This window comes from Bacillus rossius, chromosome 17, assembly GCF_032445375.1.
Source record: "Bacillus rossius redtenbacheri isolate Brsri chromosome 17, Brsri_v3, whole genome shotgun sequence".
NCBI lineage: Eukaryota > Metazoa > Arthropoda > Insecta > Phasmatodea > Bacillidae > Bacillus > Bacillus rossius.
This window is the reverse complement of record NC_086344.1, coordinates 3,561,534-3,583,632: the sequence shown is the minus strand read 5'-3', so window position 1 is coordinate 3,583,632 and position 22,099 is coordinate 3,561,534. Positions and strand designations below refer to the sequence as shown.

The following is a 22,099-nucleotide window of genomic DNA, read 5'->3' as shown; positions in this document are numbered from 1 at the left end:
ATTAAATTGAGACGGGAAACCCCACCATTTCACAAAAGGCCGGCCATTTCTTCGTTTGAGAACTTATTCCACCAAATATAAGTCCGGATACATCGTAGGCTGGATCTCTTCAGCATAGAAGCCACCACGAATAGGCTTGTGGTCCAAGTCTTCGAGGTAGTAGGTCCTGGGTTTCGATTCACGAACATGTGTCACACGGATTAGTTCAGAACTCCAATTCATCGTGAAACCTTTCTCAAAGACACCTTTCTGCTTGGAGATTCTCACAATGTCACCAACATTAGCTTTATGCTTGCGTGTATCTTTCTTCTTCGTGTTGGTGAATACAGTCCCAAGCAGACGATCATCCTTTACATCTGTCGATGGTACATCCTCCATCGAGTACGACGTTAAAGTCGGTAAAGATGCCATCGAAGTCTCAAGAACAGGCAGTTACGCGACTTATGCACCAGAAGAAACAAACTAGGTGATCCGTACACCGTCGACGGCAGTAACAAATTGAGCGTCCTGCTGTCTAGGACTCGTTTTTATACATTAACTGGTTTGAATAATACGCTAGTCAAATCAAGAACAATTTACTAAAATACTAGAGTCAAAACAACATTAAAAAAATAGAAGTACCATCAACAAAAAAGGCAGCAAATTTGGAAGCACCGACTACGAAAAGGCAGCACATTTGGAAGCACAGACTACGAAAAGGCAGCACAATAGGAAGCACCGACTACGAAAAAACAGCACATTTGGAAGCACCGACAACGAAAAGGCAGCACATTTGGAAGCACCGAATACGAAAAGGCAGCACATTTGACAGCACCGACAACGAAAAGGCAGCACATTTGGAAGCACCGACTACGAAAAGGCAGCACATTTGTAAACACCATCAACAAAAAGGAAGCACAATCGGAAGCACATTCATAGAAAAGGAAGCACAATCACAAAAAGGAAGCACATTTGGAAGCACAATCACAAAGAGGAAGCACATTTGGAAGCACAATCCACAAAAAGGAAGCACATTTTGAAGCACATTCAACGAAAAAGGAAGCACAATCATAGAAACAACGCACAATCGGAAGCACAATCAACAAAAAGGAAGCACAATCGGAAGCACATTCATAGAAAAGGAAGCACAATCGGAAGCACAATCACAAAAAGGAAGCACATTTGGAAGCACAATCACAAAAAGGAAGCACATTTGGAAGCACAATCCACAAAAAGGAAGCACATTTGGAAGCACATTCAACGAAAAAGGAAGCACAATCATAGAAACAACGCACAATCGGAAGCACAATCAACAAAAAGGAAGCACATTTTGGAAGCACCATCAACAAAAAGGAAGCACATTTTGGAAGCACCATCAAAAAGGCAGCACATTTTGGAAGCACAATCAAAAAAGGCAGCACATTTGGAAGCACCATCAATAAAAAGAAGGAAGCACATTTTGGAAGCACCATCAAAAGGCAGCACATTTGGTAACACAAGTTACGAGAACTAAGTCTTAGTTAGAAATCAGAATGCAAGAAATAAAAACATTAAATTTTTACTTTTTAATATTTAATTTATTTCTTAAGATTATACAAATAGAAGTAAAATAAGCCATTATTGTATGTAGCCAGCTTTCCTCAGTTCTTCGAGTATGAAGGATATTTCTTTTATGCACGAATAGTTTCCTGCACAAAGCGAGCCATGTAGAAGTCTTAGCTGGTCAACCAATATGTTTGGATCTTTCCACGATGTGTAATCAATCTCTTCTACCACCATTTCACTTGCTTGTTTATTATAAATACTTTTAATATCACAATCGTCCCAGTGATCATAATAAGCGTTATCAGATTTATTTATTATAACACATCGTTTCCATCGTTTCGGTCTCAGGACACCGTTACATTCTTCGATCTTGTCAGCTTTAGGTGCTTCATCACAGTCTATGCTTTTGTCAACAGCCTCAGAGTCACTGTTACAATCACTGTAGAAGACATCCTCTTCACCCAGATTACCATATGAATTCGATATCGATGATGTCGAAGTGCCATTATCGTCTTCATGCTTCCTTTTTAGGAGTCCATCATTTTTACAAAGTAAGAAAGATCTACTTGAATTCGGCTGGAATGTATTCTCACTTTTCACGTTAAGGATTCTTCCATTGTCTTCATTCTTCCATAAATCATCATCGTCCTTCAATTTAAGTTCTTCGTCGAGATCGGAAGAGCCACGAACATAATCTCTCTCAAGACAAGGAAAATTATTGTCGTAATGCAGATCACTATTCCTTAGTCTAGTAGATCCATCGTTGTACTCTGGCTTGTACGCAGGCTTAACGTTACAAGTTCTGTCATGTCTTTTTAAGCTCTCTCTCCGCGTAAACGACTTGTTACATCGAACGCAACTTATCATATTGCGTAGTGGATTTTTAACACAGTCATTCTTCTGGTGTTGTCTTCCATTCTTTCTCAAGATAAATTCTTTGCTGCAAAACTTACACCTGTGTCCTTTCGATACAGCGACAGACACCGAATCAGGATTCATATTAGTTACTGTGACTAATGTTAGATACAAACAGACAGTTTTCCAATTGGAACCATTACTTAAATATAATTTTTTAAATATTTCTTAAGCGAGAGTTATCTCATGCAAAGGTACTTGTTGTAAGTAGTTCTGCTTTTCAACAACAGATGACACCACGTATTGCTTGCAGGTAAATATTATCTCTTTCTTTCATGCGGGATGCAGGATTCTCACTAACGATCGCAATACAGGGATGGCATCGCTAGACTCCAAGGAGAAGGTAGTTTGTTCATCCAGTTAGTGTTTCTCAGATTTCTCAGGGCATATATTATTATTATTTGAATGAATAATGATTTTTTTTAAATTCCACCTAATAAAAATAAAATAGAAGCACTCAGACAAAACCATCAGGGATGATGTCGTTTATAAACATCATAAATTACCATTTTTTTTTAAAAAAAGTCCAAACTTAATCCTGATTAAGCAAAGAGTTCACAAGCGGGCTTGTGCTAGAACTCTCATGTTGCTTAAGCAAAGAGTTCACAAGCGGGCTTGTGCTAGAACTCTCATGTTGCTTAAGCAAAGAGTTCACAAGCGGGCTTGTGCTAGAACTCTCATGTTGCTTAAGCAAAGAGTTCACAAGCCCGCTTGTGCTAAAACTCTCATGTTGCTTAAGCAAAGAGTTCACAAGCGGGCTTGTGCTAGAACTCTCATGTTGCTTAAGCAAAGAGTTCACAAGCGGGCTTGTGCTAGAACTCTCATGTTGCTTAAGCAAAGAGTTCACAAGCGGGCTTGTGCTAGAACTCTCATGTTGCTTAAGCAAAGAGTTCACAAACCCGCTTGTGCTAGAACTCTCATGTTGCTTAAGCAAAGAGTTCACAAGCGGGCTTGTGCTAGAACTCTCATGTTGCTTAATCAGGATTAAGTTTGGACTTTTTAAAAAAAAAAATGGTAATTTATGATGTTTATAAACGACATCATCCCTGATGGTTTTCTCTGAGTGCTTCTATTTTATTTTTATTAGGTGGAATTTAAAAAAAATCAGTATTCATTCAAATAATAATAATATATGCCCTGAGAAATCTGAGAAACACTAACTGGATGAACAAACTACCTTCTCCTTGGAGTCTAGCGATGCCATCCCTGTATTGCGATCGTTAGTGAGAATCCTGCATCCCGCATGAAAGAAAGAAATAATATTTACCTGCAAGCAATACGTGGTGTCATCTGTTGTTGAAAAGCAGAACTACTTACAACAAGTACCTTTGCATGAGATAACTCTCGCTTAAGAAATATTTAAAAAATTATATTTAAGTAATGGTTCCAATTGGAAAACTGTCTGTTTGTATCTAACATTAGTCACAGTAACTAATATGAATCCTGATTCGGTGTCTGTCGCTGTATCGAAAGGACACAGGTGTAAGTTTTGCAGCAAAGAATTTATCTTGAGAAAGAATGGAAGACAACACCAGAAGAATGACTGTGTTAAAAATCCACTACGCAATATGATAAGTTGCGTTCGATGTAACAAGTCGTTTACGCGGAGAGAGAGCTTAAAAAGACATGACAGAACTTGTAACGTTAAGCCTGCGTACAAGCCAGAGTACAACGATGGATCTACTAGACTAAGGAATAGTGATCTGCATTACGACAATAATTTTCCTTGTCTTGAGAGAGATTATGTTCGTGGCTCTTCCGATCTCGACGAAGAACTTAAATTGAAGGACGATGATGATTTATGGAAGAATGAAGACAATGGAAGAATCCTTAACGTGAAAAGTGAGAATACATTCCAGCCGAATTCAAGTAGATCTTTCTTACTTTGTAAAAATGATGGACTCCTAAAAAGGAAGCATGAAGACGATAATGGCACTTCGACATCATCGATATCGAATTCATATGGTAATCTGGGTGAAGAGGATGTCTTCTACAGTGATTGTAACAGTGACTCTGAGGCTGTTGACAAAAGCATAGACTGTGATGAAGCACCTAAAGCTGACAAGATCGAAGAATGTAACGGTGTCCTGAGACCGAAACGATGGAAACGATGTGTTATAATAAATAAATCTGATAACGCTTATTATGATCACTGGGACGATTGTGATATTAAAAGTATTTATAATAAACAAGCAAGTGAAATGGTGGTAGAAGAGATTGATTACACATCGTGGAAAGATCCAAACATATTGGTTGACCAGCTAAGACTTCTACATGGCTCGCTTTGTGCAGGAAACTATTCGTGCATAAAAGAAATATCCTTCATACTCGAAGAACTGAGGAAAGCTGGCTACATACAATAATGGCTTATTTTACTTCTATTTGTATAATCTTAAGAAATAAATTAAATATTAAAAAGTAAAAATTTAATGTTTTTATTTCTTGCATTCTGATTTCTAACTAAGACTTAGTTCTCGTAACTTGTGTTACCAAATGTGCTGCCTTTTGATGGTGCTTCCAAAATGTGCTTCCTTCTTTTTATTGATGGTGCTTCCAAATGTGCTGCCTTTTTTGATTGTGCTTCCAAAATGTGCTGCCTTTTTGATGGTGCTTCCAAAATGTGCTTCCTTTTTGTTGATGGTGCTTCCAAAATGTGCTTCCTTTTTGTTGATTGTGCTTCCGATTGTGCGTTGTTTCTATGATTGTGCTTCCTTTTTCGTTGAATGTGCTTCCAAATGTGCTTCCTTTTTGTGGATTGTGCTTCCAAATGTGCTTCCTTTTTGTGATTGTGCTTCCAAATGTGCTTCCTTTTTGTGATTGTGCTTCCGATTGTGCTTCCTTTTCTATGAATGTGCTTCCGATTGTGCTTCCTTTTTGTTGATTGTGCTTCCGATTGTGCGTTGTTTCTATGATTGTGCTTCCTTTTTCGTTGAATGTGCTTCAAAATGTGCTTCCTTTTTGTGGATTGTGCTTCCAAATGTGCTTCCTTTTTGTGATTGTGCTTCCAAATGTGCTTCCTTTTTGTGATTGTGCTTCCGATTGTGCTTCCTTTTCTATGAATGTGCTTCCGATTGTGCTTCCTTTTTGTTGATGGTGTTTACAAATGTGCTGCCTTTTCGTAGTCGGTGCTTCCAAATGTGCTGCCTTTTCGTTGTCGGTGCTGTCAAATGTGCTGCCTTTTCGTATTCGGTGCTTCCAAATGTGCTGCCTTTTCGTTGTCGGTGCTTCCAAATGTGCTGTTTTTTCGTAGTCGGTGCTTCCTATTGTGCTGCCTTTTCGTAGTCTGTGCTTCCAAATGTGCTGCCTTTTCGTAGTCGGTGCTTCCAAATTTGCTGCCTTTTTTGTTGATGGTACTTCTATTTTTTTAATGTTGTTTTGACTCTAGTATTTTAGTAAATTGTTCTTGATTTGACTAGCGTATTATTCAAACCAGTTAATGTATAAAAACGAGTCCTAGACAGCAGGACGCTCAATTTGTTACTGCCGTCGACGGTGTACGGATCACCTAGTTTGTTTCTTCTGGTGCATAAGTCGCGTAACTGCCTGTTCTTGAGACTTCGATGGCATCTTTACCGACTTTAACGTCGTACTCGATGGAGGATGTACCATCGACAGATATAAAGGATGATCGTCTGCTTGGGACTGTATTCACTAACACGAAGAAGAAAGATACACGCAAGCATAAAGCTAATGTTGGTGACATTGTGAGAATCTCCAAGCAGAAAGGTGTCTTTGAGAAAGGTTTCACGATGAATTGGAGTTCTGAACTTTTCCGTGTGACACATGTTCGTGAATCGAAACCCAGGACCTACTACCTCGAAGACTTGGACCACAAGCCTATTCGTGGTGGCTTCTATGCTGAAGAGATCCAGCCTACGATGTATCCGGACTTATATTTGGTGGAAAAAGTTCTCAAACGAAGAAATGGCCGGCCTTTTGTGAAATGGTGGGGTTTCCCGTCTCAATTTAATTCGTGGGTAGCAGATACAGAAATCGAGAAGCGCTAAAGGTGAATAACATCTCATTTACATATTTTTTTTTTCAAGTACTTAGTCATGATTATTGTTTATACATACATTGCATTATTTAAAGTACGATTATCGCACAGAAATTATCTCATGTCATTTATGTAGTTGGGTAGTCTAAATATATTTGGTTATTCAATTGTTCTAGCTCCTGTAGCATACGCCTGTTTTGTCTGCTGCGGGAGTGACGTCTGTGCTCGGGAAGAGGCTTTCACAGCAGCGCGTGTTCGGGCAGGAGGAAACACACAGAGCCACTCAGGGTGTTTGTGCCGTCAACCATAGGCTACGTCATGTTTTTGGAATGTGTTGTGCAGGATATTTCGAGCGAGTTCCGGGGTCACCGTAACTGCCGCCCAGTGGTGTGGGGGGGCTCTGACAACATCTCCATGCTAACGTGGTAGGTATAGAATTCATTCTGCTTTTGACCAAGCTCCAGTCAACATGGCTTCCACCAGTGTTTACGCGGAGAGTGTTTGCGATTGTAATTTAAACAGTGTTACGATGGACGATGTTCGGGAATTTGTAATGGAGGTAGTACGTCGCTACATAGGTATGGACTTTAATGATATACATTACCACCTTACATCCTCCACCCTCAACATTCTCGCTGAGTTCCCTGAGGAAGAGGAATTTATTACCTATTTATATCAGGCTGTTATGACCTGCATCGAGGCCGCAAAGGAAGCGCAAGAGGCGAACGAAGATGTGGATGAAGGAACGGATAGTGGCTTGGGGGATAGTGATGAAGACGAATTATAAATTTGTGTGTACTACGACACCAAAGGTTGTTACAACCAGTCTGACATTCAGCATCCTAGAGACAACATCAGCACTGCAGCCTTGCAGTCATACCTGTAGAACTAGCATCAGCCTTGCAGAGCTAGCACAGCTTCACACATCAGTTATCGTGAGTACTGGCAAAAATGACATTATTTCTCTGCAACATTCAGTGCCTCACATCACAAAAGGGGTATGTGGTTAAGCAACTTGCACCAATGTTCATCGTGGACGGTGATGTATTAAGGACCTACGAATACATATTCAAACCGCCATGTGACTGGTCCGAACTAGACAGGCTGTCGCAAAGCGAGAATCGTAAACTGACTTATGAAGTGCATGGACTCTCGTGGAACGAAGGTGAAGTGAGCTTTGACCAAATCTCATCAGTGTTATGTGACATCATCAACCCTGAAGAAGGATATTTAGTGTACGTTCTAGGAGACAAACAAAAATTTATCTTGAGTGAACTGTGCAGTGCCAACATTGTTGATTTACATAATGAAAGAAACTGTCCTAGCTTGAACAAACTTTTAAAAGACTTATGGAAACCGCCTGGATAAATGTATAAAAATGTATGGAAAATTCCATTGCGCCCATTGTAATGTTCAGCTACTTAAAATTCTGGCTATTCGACCATCCATACTACTATGTATAATTGGGTCTCGAGTTAATGTTGCCTTTGTCACTATGATGTGTAGTGTGTGAATATTATGTACTTTTATTACTCGTTATTTACTTCTTTTAAATCATCGATTGTTCTTACCCCTTGCTGTTTGTAATAAGATTTAAATAAATATGTGTTTAACATTTACGTTGTTTGCTTTAATTTCAAAACATTTAATTGCCGCTATTATTGAATTGTAACTATAAGTTATTAACCTCCTCAGCTAGAGTGATTGCTTTAATACATAAATTGTAACACTACCTTCGAGATGTCTTCCGCCACTACGAGAAGAAGAGAGAGAGACTCTACACAACACCAATATTTTATAAATACTCTATCATATTTAATAAACATACATTATTAATTAATAATAATATGGCTACAGGTTCCAAACTTATCCCGACTTGTCTAGACTGACTACATAACACTTGGCGTCATCCGGCAGTAACTTTAAGAATTAAAGATGGTGTCGGTGGTGCACTCCGGCGGTAACTTTAAGAATTAAAGATGGCGGCAGTGGCACTCTGGTAGCAACACTAGGAACTAAAAATGGCGACGGTGGCGTCATCTGGTATCGATTATATTAACTAAAATATGGCGACGGTGGCGCCATCTACCAACCAACTTGAGAACCAAGATGGCGGCGCCTCTGGCAACTAATTTTGAATTTGGCGCGCGATACTAGCGACATCTACCAGCCAACTTGAGAACCAAGATGGCGGCGCCTCTGGCAACTAATTTTGAATTTGGCGCGCGATACTAGCGACATCTACCAGCCAACTTGAGAACCAAGATGGCGGCGCCTCTGGCAACTAATTTTGAATTTGGCGCGCGATACTAGCGACATCTAGCAGCCAACTTGAGAACCAAGATGGCGGCGCCTCTGGCAACTAATTTTTGAATTTGGCGCGCGATACTAGCGACATCTACCAGCCAACTTGAGAACCAAGATGGCGGCATGCGACACCTGCCTGCCGACTCCCTAACTAATATTTTGAATTTGGCGCCATCTGGTAGTCTGTGCTAGAATTAAAGATGGCGATGGTATAATAATAATTTGAATTTCATGCATTTGGGAAGGCAAAGACACCCTCCCCCCTTTTATCATAAAACTTGACGTCAGTACGTGGCATATATAGATTATTTATTCTACGTGGCATATATAGATTATTTATTCCACCATATCCCAATTGGTCTCGTGGTCTAGTGGTCAAGGTGTCCGCCTCGTAACCACGACATCCTGGACGTTTTCACGTCCCATGGATCGAATCCCAGCCTCGGCACTGAAAATATTTTAGTTAAAATAAAATAATCCCTGCTGCTATCTGGTGGCGACCAACAGAACTATATGACGTCACAAGATGGCTGCCTCCAGCAGACGAAAACAAGATGGCGGCCACCAGCAGACGAAAACAAGATGGCGGCCACCAGCAGACGAAACAAGATGGCGGCTGATGATTACATCGAATTTCAAAAGTTCGAAAAAAAAATTCGAATCCAAGATGGCGGCCGTGACGAAAAGTGCAACGGTGACGTCACGATTCGAAGTTGGTGGAAATTTCTAGAAATATAAAATGGTGGATGGATTAGCATGGATTAACATATGGATTAGCATGGATTAACATATGGATTAGCATAGATTGGCATACGAATTGGCATAGATTGGCATAGATTAGCATAGATTAGCATACGGATTGGCATAGATTGGCATAGATTAGCATAGATTAGCATAGATTGACAAGGTCAAGGTCAAAGGTCATGATGACGTCATCCAAGATGGCCGCCGATGACGTCATCCAAGATGGCGGGCTCCTGGCTCCTGCGCCTGTGCTTGAACCCCCCATTTCCAACTACTGATAAGTAATATCAGAATAACATGTTAACGGAAATTGGCAGGTAATAGAGTTAATGTGTTATGATTGGGAAACAGGCCAGGAAAGGATAGCCTAATTATATAGAGTTTTATTTCGTATCGAACATATATACTATTGATAACATTACCAAAATTAAAAATGTCTGTCCACAAATAAATTACACTTTCATTAAGTCAACAATCTACTCTCGCCATTCAAGTACCTTACCGCGCACTTCGGTTTCAACACATTGCCTCGCAATACTCACCATTCACGTCGCAAACACATCCCAGTTTCATAGAGCCTTCGGTCCACGATGCAACGATCTTTGCACACGAAGCCCGTCACTCGTCGCCCGCCATCGCTTGCCAAGGGTTCACTTAACATCTTCACTTCACTGCCCTCGCAGGTCACTCACGCGGATCCGCCAGGGCCGCCACCATCCTCCGTCACTTCACGACTCCCCGCGCAGGTCAACATTTGACGTGACAACGTCTAATAAATCGATGAACGCCGGCTGCACGCACGAAAAAGTGTCCCGTTACGCCCATTGTTCCGTTACGCTGTGCCCCGTTACGCTCATTGTTACGTTACGCTGTGCCCCGTTACGCTCATTGTACGCTTGCGCCGCATCTATCTCTCTTCCACTCGACTGTTTATAAAGTGAAGAGAAAAGTTAATGTGGTTTTCATTGCTTATTACAACAACAATTTCGGCTATAAAGGTTAATTATTCTTGCATTTTAAAAATCTGATTACTCGTATAATTTCAAGTATTTATTCATTGATTATTAAAATTAAAATGATTTAATTTTATTCATAAAGTATGCAATCATTTCATCAATATTTTGTTATGACGTTGTCACGTTAAACTATCGTCCATAAACCGACTTTACAGACAAAATTTATTTTTTTCTTAAAAACCTGCCTAGTCCCGACCCGGAAAGATCTTGCAGCCTTTTGAAGTGTCACGTCGTCAGAATCCCCGACTGAACACTCGAAGCTGCGAGAACAAAGGCGTACCAGTTACGCCACTTAACTCAGACAGGGATCTGGGAACGTGCTGTCAAACACTCGAGAGACAAGGATTACAGCGGAGGTATTGGAGCTACCATTCCAGGAGGTGAAAACTCCTTTTGAACACCAGCTGCGATGGCCGGCTCGCCGGACCGTCTGGCCTGCCTCGATGCCTCGTCTCTAGTATCCTCGTAACAGTGCACCCTCCTTATACCTGCTGTTTGTCCCGAACAGGTAACAATATGCTGCTGTTGTCCGTGCTGCGATGTCATCCTACGTGTACTTGATATGACCCTTCATGACAGATATAACTTCATGGCCGTAATCCAACAATTTGGGATATTAGGTCTTCTTTGAGATTATTCTGGACCCCCTTCTTCTTTATTGGTTATCGTGGCGTCTCTTTTGTCATCAGACAGTCCCACTAGGTACGTTCCCATTCCGGGCACCTCAATTGAATATGCCGTAGTTCTTGGTATGCGAAGCTTCGTGAGCGACTTCCTGTTCTTCGAACCCGAAGATTCTCCACCTTCTTAACTCTATCACATCACTGTAATTTCGTCGGCACGATTTGACTGTAGCTCTGGATATGCCCTCGTTATCGGCATGCGAAGCATAGAGGGCGACTTTCAGACCTCCGAAACTGTAAACCATGCAACAGCTTTCTTAATGCACCAAGAATATTTCCTTCGTTAAACTACTGAAAATGGCATTCACAACGTGGTAAGTTCCTGTTACCGTTCGCCTCGCCCTAATGCTCATGTTCCTTGAAGCAATGCAGGCATCTTCAATTTCCAGGGTGTGAACAAGAGCATCGCAGCTCTTTTGGCGGACTAAATGAAGGTTTTGCTGGATCTCTGCATACACGAGTCCATCTATAATTGTACTAAACGCTAGCTTCTGTCGGAGCTCTGCAGGGGCCTCCGGGTTAAGCAAGTTGCACAAGTCTCTCGACGCCACCTTCGAATTCCTGGAGTGTTTCCGAGGATCGCTGTTGACATGTTTTGAAAGCAGCCCTGCACACCTCACCCATGTGTCGGTCACCATACCTCAGTTTAAGAGCTTCTACTAATGCAGCATAGTCCTTGTAGCCCGGAAACTGGTATGGTCCACAGCAGTTATAGGGCAGATCCTCGAAAGACCAAGACGAGTGATGTAGTTTTCTCTTCCTCGCTCCACGCATTCACTTCAGCAGCTGCCTCGAACTGTCGCCTGTATTCTGTCCACGAAGACTGGTCATAGCAGGTGGGGAGCTTGAATTTTGGGTGGCCGTTAGTAGAGATTTTTACCTTGACCTCCTCGGAGGCACTCTTACAGTTTGTAGCATCTGTTACTTCCTTAATCATTCGTAGGCATTCTTCAGTTTCAGCTGATACACACTGTTGAAAGTCTGCTCGAGCTGAGTTATCTGTTGTGCCATTAGTTCTTCATGTTCAGCTGGATTCTGATTTAAACATTGCACCTCTCAATGGAACTGGATGCTAGTTTCGTTAATCTTATTAATTTATTATTGAGCAGCCACACACTCACACCGCATGCCTTTTTAGGCAAAATTCGGCAAATTTTTCCTGTAATTTTTGGCAAGTTTTGGGAAATTTTTTAAAGGTAAAGTTCAAGTTCATCTAATATGGCCGCCATGACGTCACAAACCAAGTTGGCGGACCAGCATCAGTCACCTCACAACAGATCTAGACGAAGGAGGAACATTTATATAATACTCACAATTATTTCATTTTCAACTAAATGGACTTAAAATTTTGGGTGTTCCAAGACCACTGAAATTTAAATGATTTGTTATTCGAAATCTGGACTTGGCATGGATTGGATGTTTTTGATTGCATGCTAAAGTTGTAAACTTATACACTTCATTCCAATCACTCAAAAGCTTTATCTTGCAGATGAAGTTAAACATCTGTCAAATTATTAATTTTTAACTTTACAGTTTTCTTTCTTAGAGCAGATAATGCTAATGGTATGATTGTATTTATAATGAACATTACTAAACATATAAAAATAAGTACAGTTTCCATAACTTCGAAATGCTAGCTTGAAAATATTATTTTACAAACAGAAATGACAATTTTATGTTTTTATAATGTTCACTTTAAGGTTAAAAAACGTAAACACTGTACCTGGAACGGCAGGGAGATGTGGATGTTGAGTCAACCATTCCTTCAGGTTACTGATGTCCTCTCTTCTTAAGCATGGGTTGTTTTGGTACTCCTCCTCCAAGGACAAAGGGCTCATGATGTACTGTAACAAAAAGTTCAGTTGTATTCTTTTTTTTTGCTTTTGAAAGTGTTTACACTGAATGAGTCTGCTCTTTACCAAAAAAACTTTGGCTCTAGGTTCATCACGAAAAGGAAAAGTTGAAAAGAAAAAATATATATACGATTTATGATGTAAAGTTTTCCACTGAACAACTGGTTTATTGAAGAAAGTATACAAAGAATTAAATGTGTAACTCTAAGTGTGTTGATAATATTTAATCGACCACTGCAAAACTTGTCTTGTTGTGCAGTATTTTTATAGACATAATTGAGAGTAGTAACAAGAAGCGAAGGCACAATTTCATTTCATGGGAGAGGGGGAAAGTAATGTTTTTTTTACCGCTTGTTTACTTTAAAGTTCATTTTTTTTGTTGGTGGGGATGCAATATATTTTTTATGATTGTAAAGGCGGGTTGGATATATCCTTCTGAACTCTCCCCCCCCCCCCCCCCCTCGCATATACCGCTGGGAACAAGTCACAAATTGTATGGGAAGAATGAAAACCACCCCAAATATTTCCATCAAATAATCTTACGACAGCGACAAGTTTTGCGATGGTCGTGAAATGAGCATGTTTCAATGGAAATTTTCCCGTTTTGTGGGAATTTGAAGATGGGTGTTTCAAAACTTAAGCTTACAAATCAGTATTTTGGTAACAATTGGTAGAAAAGCTGCAAAACTGTATTTCAACCCTAAATAGCAGTTTCCAGTAACCGTAAAGGTGACCACTTATAGTTTTGTAAAATGAGCTTTATGTTTATTTTACACAGGCTATAGTTGATAAATACTGATACATTATCAAAAACCTCATTGATGTCTATAATCTTAAACTGAAAATTTGATATTGAATAATAATTTGCCAAAGATATTAGATATTAGAAATTTTTCAGTAAAACATTTGAAAAGGACTAAATTATTTAAATATTTGTAATAATTTTAGATTTTTGAAATAAATTATTTGAAATTAAAATTTTACCATGTTGTGTAAGACTGTACAATTTAAGATTTTTATAAATAATATATCTAGTAAATTCAAGTTTAGATAGTTAAACATTTTATCACTTAGCTTTACCACAAAATTAGAAATTTTCTGACGAATGATACTTATTACTCAAAAAGCTTTTAAAATAAAATAAAAACGTTTCGTACCAAAAACATCTTTTTTATAATGCAAGTGCATGCTTCTTAGTTATATAAAAGTAAATTTAGTTACATGTTTGCTCTAAACATTTAGGGTATTATTTCTTTTTTAAATTCATATCATATTAAAATATGACAATTTGTAACATTGTCAGGAATTATGAGTTTAATTTATAAGTGTACTTAAACTCCCTGCCAAAATGGAATATAAAAAAACCTGACTGTGTGATTATGGTAACCATTTACGTGCAACTTCTTATAGCTACATTCCCATTTTATCACTGACAAAACTTCTAGAAAATCAAAATAATTCAGAAAATGTTAACTGTGTTAAGTTTTTATATAAAACAACATTAAAATCATTTGTAAACATTGTTTTCTTTGAAAGTGGTGTTGTATGTACTAGCTAAATGTATAGTAGGTGTTCTGCAAATAATTAGAATAAATCATTTTACTTTTTTATGTTAAAAAATTTATATGTTTAAAATAATATATATTTGTTTGAATTAATCCGTTTAAGTAGTAATTGAGTATTAGAAAGACTATTACTGACACCATAAATTTTAATAAATATGTATTTCTGTTCTTATTAAAGATATTTGTTGGGTTATTATTTGCTTAATTAGCTTCTGAACTCAGAAACATTAATATCTTTCTAAAAAACATAAACCATGACAAAAGTTAAATTGCATAAAACAATTATGTAATAATACGTAGAAATGTTTCCTGACACGAAATACGCAAACTGTAGAAAAGCTTACACAGTAAATATATAAAAAAATAATTTGGCAATTTCGCATTAATCTAATTATAACGTTAATACTTATGTACAGTCTACAAGCTTTGAAATAAAACAAATCATTCTCAATTATTTTATAAAGTACTTGTAAATTTCTGTACCAGAACATTTTAGAAACCCTTTATCATTTCAAGAAAATGCTTAAAAATATTTGATGAATTTTTGCGCTACATCAATTATCGTCTCTTAGTTAGCCACTAAGTTTTTCAAAATTATTTATAACGAGAACAACTTCATTAAACGTTTAGCACAAAAGAACGCAGGCTTGGCTAATTAAATCGAATTAGCGTATCTCAGTGTAAAAATATAATTGTGCTCTCCAACCAGGTTTTTTTTTTTTTTTTTTTTTTTTAAAGTATTGTTATCGGCTTTCCATTCGGAACGAAAGGAGCGTGCGTACACTGTTTTATTTAAAGGGGGAGAAATAAGATACGAAAGACGCCATCATGATTTGAAATGTTTTGAGCACCTTAATTAATTAAAAACTGACATTTTCCACATTCTGCTTTTGTTAAAGTATGGTATAATACTGAATGAAATACTTAAAATTGATAGTGACTCATAGCTACAAATATTTTCTTCCTGGGAATTCATTAGCGTTCAGCAGTTAATTAATTTGTAGAGACCGGAAAAATTCGCGGATTCATTCAGCGATAGACTAGAATTCAAATAAATATACCTCTTCGATTATTTTGCTATTGGCTTACTGTTCATCTGGACGCATCTCAACCAATTATAAACCCTCAACCAAAGAAGGATCGAATTACAGACGAACCAGCCGAGACGACTCACAAGTCGGCAGCCAATGAACTTGCGTTATTTGCCCGAGTGTACAGGAGAATGTGCAGTCTATCCTGAAATCCATCGAAACCGCGAATTTTTCCGGTCTCTATTCATTTGTGATTAAAAGCAGCTGTTATAATTCTGTTTTAATACTACACTATCACATCTCTTCTAAAACATCTGGTGTACAGAGCTTGAGAAAAAAAAAAACACGCGATTAGAAAACATTTCGAAGACATCCGTGCGGTGTCTGGTTACGAAAAACTCTCAAGAATATGTTGATAGCGGATGAGTATGGTCCTGTTTCCGTATTTTGCATTTAAAATGTTTTTATTTATGTTTTATTTTATTAGCATGGAAATTATTAAAACGCTTGATTTCAGAGTAATATTAAGTATGTAAATAACCGGTAGAGATTCTTGAAATAACTCAAGGGTCTTGCATTGCATATTTATCTTAGTTTCTACGTCATATAATGGCATGGTTAACACTCAAATATCATAGTTGCCCAACGCACGACGTAAGAATGCGCACTAGTCAACAGCCACTAGAGGCGATGTACCGTTAAAACCACCAGCGAGCGTCGCACTTATCATCCCGCCTCACCAACACAATTTACACTCCTGAATATGAGGGCCCTTAAATTTATTATCTCTACCGTAACAAAGGCATATTTTCAATATCAGATAGGTCATTACAAGTGAAACACTTGAAACAAATATGGCGTCTCACAGTTCCTATCTCTCCGCCTTTATTTTATCGGCCGCTGAATAATGGTGAGGTGAAAGAAATGGCAGAAGTCAGAGGCGTAAATATCTGGATTCTCAAAAGAATGAAGAAAAAAAAGGTGGGGGGAAGTTGCAAACGGCCCATGAATTTTGCGTGTGTGTTTTAACCGTCTCAAGTCATCTCTGGATAGGTTGTTTGCATGTTGTGTACTTGCCCATACGTGGGCCTATATGCATGCAATAGGCAGAAAACTTTAAAACCTGGAGAAAGTTTTCCCTAAAACAAAGTTCTGTTGTTTGTAATCATCAAACCGGTTTCAGAGTTCATATTTTGGAAGCGAAAGTGGGTCCTACTCAGTGATAGGTTTTTTGGGAAGGGGAGCAGTCATCTAAGCCCGGGGTAATAACCATCACAATAATACTTTACTAGAACTTTTTCAAAGTAATATGATTTTAAATAATATTTTAAACGTTTATAAATTTAATCCAAATAAATAAGGGAACATAACCTCACTTATATAAATACATTTAAAAAAATGTATAAACATATTTTCTATCACTAATATCCACAATAAATAAATGTTAATAGATAAATGGACCAGTTTTCATTAACATTCACTAAAATATGTATATGATTAAAAACCAAATATTTTTTATTTGTCAAACATCTACAACAACATTTTTATGGAACTTAATTTTTTTTCCAATGCCCAGTAATTTATTTTGTTTTTATTATTTATTTTAAGTGTTAAGTTTAAGTGTGCAATCTAGACAAGTTTCAGTTGGTGCAAACAACCCAGATCTCTTGCTTCGTTGCTTCCACAGAGATCGGGGTACGACAGATGAACCGACAGTATCAAGCAAGTATTATCTCAAGTGTAGAACGTGACAGACATAGCAGTGAGTCGGCGAGTTATCACCACGTGCTTGCGATAAACATTCCCCTTCCCTTTTTTTTAGGTTTTTAATGCATCGAAACTTTGCTGCTATTTGGGTAAGGTATGCCACTTTACAAGTCATTATTTTATATTTACGTTCAACACGGTTCAACTTGTGCACTATTTTAGTGACATGTTTACACACATGAAATATATGTATGTACATATATAAAGCACACTTTTTGCCATAATGAGCTCTTAGTTTTGTTTTAAATTTTGCGTGTTACTTCAGTTAAAAGAGTCGAATGGAATAATTGAAGGAACTCATTTAGGAATTTAAAAAAAAAACCTTGTATGATTAAGTATTTAAATTTCTTTCAAAAAACATCTACTTCATATTTCCTAGGCTCATAAATTTAAAAATTGTGAGAATTTTAAAAAGATAGGTTAAAATTATATAAATACTTCTAAAAAATATATATATTTTTAAATATCACGTAGTGGCCAAAAGCATTGTCTTTAAATATAGAATTCTTTGGTAATTAATTTTATAAAATTATTTTTATCATACGTACGGCAAAAATATTTTTATGAAATTTTTCCAGATGATCAAACAAAAATTATTAACACTAGCTACTAGCTTTGCTCATGTAATTTCTAAATATTGTTAAAATCATACCATTAAATTAAAAGTATGTAAATAATTTCAAACATGTTTACTTAATAAATATACATAATAGATTGTCAGTTTCTAAAATTAATTATTCCATAACAAAACTGTTTAAGAATGATAATTTTATGTGGTTATGTGTAGACTTTTAAATTTTTATTATTAGGTATCTGATTTTAAAACTACTGTTTAAAAGTGTTCGAAGATATATATTACCTTATCAAAATCACACTTAGCTCATTTATATTTTATTAGGTAGACAATTAAAAAAATTGTTAAATCTGCACCTATTTAATCTTAAATATTAAGTATGCCATTTTTTACACTAACACTTTGTTTACTATGGTCAAAGATATGATTAGAATAATAAAATAATTTCACCTTACTGCATATAACGCCCATTATTTATGGCTGTTTGATATAATCGCATCTTTATTTTAAATGTAAATTAGAAATATAAAATTTCTTATCGAACGTATTATTATTTGATTCTAAGTTTACATACCGTTAGTAAAAAAAATTACCAAATTTTTTACCCCTCTCCTTTTTTCCCACTACGATGCCAACGTAAAAAATTCATAACAAAGTAAACAAAAAAACAGAAATTTTTGTTTCTTCTAACCGTAGATGAGAACTACAATATATTTATAACAAACTTAGTAGTATATAATAGGGGCTCCGAGATCAGGCGCCAGGCGCTGGTGCTTGGTGCCGGTGTCCGCCATCTTGGTTTGTGACGTCACGGCGGCAAAAATTCCTCAAAATTCCTCAAAAATGACTCAAAATGACTCAAAATTTCCCGTTTTCGAGGGAAAAATTCCCGTTTCGAGGAAAAATTAGGATTTAAAAAAACCACAAATGTCTTTTGCCTTAGAAAGAACACCAATTCCTAAAATAGGCTTAAGCATCCTTAACTCAAGCCTCAGTTAAGCCATTTCTAGGAATAAGGATACCTTGACCTTTGACCTTGACCCCGACGGCCATCTTGGATCCACCATCTTAGATCCGCCATTGTGTTCTCGAACATTCCGTCGATGTGTTATCCGCCATTTTGAATTATGACGTCACCGTTGCAATTTTCGTTACGCTCGCCATCTTTAACTTTTTTATTATCCGATTTTAATGAAAATTTTTTTAAAAATTATAAAAAAATTCACTTAATAAAATTTTAATCAAAAATATCGAAAAAACATATATTTACGACACGGAGCTCGGAGTCCTCGGTTCGAACCCGGTGAGGGCAAAAAAAATAAAAATGGTGACCGATCCTTCCCCTGTGGCGGGGTGCTGGCAGACTGACCCCCACCACTTATGTCAATGCACATATACCATCAGGTAGTATGACGTCATGTCCGCCATCTTGAAATTTGGACGCCATCTTGAAAATCTTTATTTATTATCCGATTTTAATGAAAAAAATTCCAAAATTCATCAAAAAATTAACGTATTTAAATTCTGTTTGATTATATCGATGTACGTCCTTGGTTCGATTCCCGACGAGAGTAAACAGTCGATCCTTCCTCCATGAAAGCTACCTAGACTGATCTATCACCACCAATACCAAGGTATATATCGTCAACTGGTATGACATCATGTCCGCCATCTTGTCTTCATCCACTGGAGACCACTATCTTGTTTTCGTGTGCTAGAGTGTACCGATATCATGTAGTATAATTATCTGGTCACCACACCTTTGACCTTGACCTTGAACTTTGACCTTGACCTTGAAATTTGACCTTGAACTAGAACTTTGACCTTGACCTTGAAATTTGACCTTGACCTTGAAATTTGACCTTGACCTTGAACTTTGACCTTGACCTTGAAATTTGACATTGACCTTGAAATTTGACCTTGACCTTGAAATTTGACCTTGACCTTGAACTTTGACCTTGACCTTGAACTTTGACCTTGACCTTGAAATTTGACCTTGACCTTGTGATTTGACCTTGACCTTGACCTTGACCTTGAACTTTGACCTTGACCTTGAACTTTGACTTTGACCTTGAAATTTGACCTTGACCTTGAAATTTGACCTTGACCTTGAAATTTGACCTTGACCTTGAAATTTTACTTTGTCCTTGAAATTTGACTTTGTCCTTGATGTCCATCACGGATCCGTCATTTTATGTTCAGTACATGCTACCAGGAGCGACCACCTGCTGGAGTACACCATCTTGTGCGTGTACTCGTATTACCATCATGCTAGTTTTATTCTAACATGCTACAGTGCAGTAATCATTTATTACTGAGGTACCCACCATCTTAAAATTTGACCGCCATATTGAAATCATGTAATTATTTAGCTAGAAATGCGGGAAAAATTCCAATAGTCTCCGAAAAAATCATTTATTAATTTACAAATCGAATCGATGGATCCCTGTCCACGGTTAGATTCTTGACCAGAGACAGTTGTAACTAATTATTAAATAAATGTTAGGTTCTGTTTTCCATTACCTTTCGCGGAGTTTATTAATCATTCACTCTACGAAAATCAACTCAAGTCAATATACCGGACCAACGAATTAAATCAGTGCCGATTAGCCTATTATGAAAGTCTAATTTTTCAATAATCTGAATAACATATAAGCCGTTCATGTACAAAGCCACACATATAGATCCATTGCCTTCAGTCCAAGAGACCGAGTCATGTCATTATCAGACGTATAGGCTAGTCATTTCAGGACCACATGACCTTCGTAATCCATCGTGACATTTTTATACATTCTAAAGGACCAAGTAACCTTGTAAAATATTTTAGTAACACCAAGAGGTGATAAACTAGTAAATATTCAATCACTACATTTTGTACTACGCGCAGTCAACAAAAAAGGAAGCACCAACAACGAAAAGACAGCACCACCAACGAAAAGACAGCACATTTGGAAGCACCGACTACGAAAAGGCAGCACATTTGGAAGCACCGAAAACGAAAAGGCAGCACATTTGGAAGCACCGTCATCGAAAAGGCAGCACATTTGGAAGCACCGACAACGAAAAGGCAGCACATTTGGAAGCACCGACAACGAAAAGGCAGCACATTTGGAAGCACCGACAAAGAAAAGGCAGCACCGCCAACGAAAAGGAAGCACATTTGGAAGCACCGACAAAGAAAAGGCAGCACCGCCAACGAAAAGGAAGCACATTTGGAAGCACCGACAACGAAAAGGCAGCACCGCCAAAGAAAAGACAGCACATTTGGAAGCACCGACAACGAAAAGGAAGCACCATCAACGAAAAGACCGCACCGCCAACGAAAAGGAAGCACATTTGGAAGCACCGGCAAAGAAAAGGCAGCACCGCCCACGAAAAGGAAGCACATTTGGAAGCACCGACAACGAAAAGGAAGCACCATCAAAGAAAAGGCCGCACCGCCAACGAAAAGGAAGCACATTTGGAAGCACCGGCAAAGAAAAGGCAGCACCGCCCACGAAAAGGAAGCACATTTGGAAGCACCGACAAAGAAAAGGCAGCACCGACAACGAAAAGGCAGCACATTTGGAAGCACCGACAACGAAAAGACAGCACCGACAACGAAAAGGCAGCACATTTGGAAGCACCGACAACGAAAAGGCAGCACCGACAACGAAAAGGCAGCACATTTGGAAGCACCGACAAAGAAAAGGCAGCACCGCCAACGAAAAGGAAGCACATTTGGAAGCACCGACAAAGAAAAGGCAGCACCGCCAACGAAAAGTAAGCACATTTGGAAGCACCGACAACGAAAAGGCAGCACCGCCAAAGAAAAGACAGCACATTTGGAAGCACCGACAACGAAAAGGAAGCACCATCAACGAAAAGACCGCACCGCCAACGAAAAGGAAGCACATTTGGAAGCACCGGCAAAGAAAAGGCAGCACCGCCCACGAAAAGGAAGCACATTTGGAAGCACCGACAAAGAAAAGGCAGCACCGCCAACGAAAAGGAAGCACATTTGGAAGCACCGACAACGAAAAGGCAGCACCATCGACGAAAAGGAAGCACATTAATTTGTCATTGACTGCAATATTCATTGGTTCCAATATTCATTGGCTCCAATATTCATTGGCTCCAATAT

At 38.2% G+C, this 22,099-nt stretch overlaps 1 protein-coding gene across 2 annotated transcripts in view; it reads right to left on the bottom strand.

The window, feature by feature from the left end:
- Positions 1–22,099, bottom strand: part of LOC134541016 (alpha-tocopherol transfer protein-like) — a 79,645-nt gene that overhangs the window by 29,224 nt on the left and 28,322 nt on the right. For both annotated transcript variants that reach the window (XM_063384143.1, XM_063384141.1), the window contains exon 2: positions 12,910–13,030. In XM_063384143.1, the coding sequence (XP_063240213.1) occupies positions 12,910–13,024 (115 nt within the window). In that variant the 5' untranslated portion in view covers positions 13,025–13,030. The remainder of the gene's footprint in view (positions 1–12,909; positions 13,031–22,099) is intronic.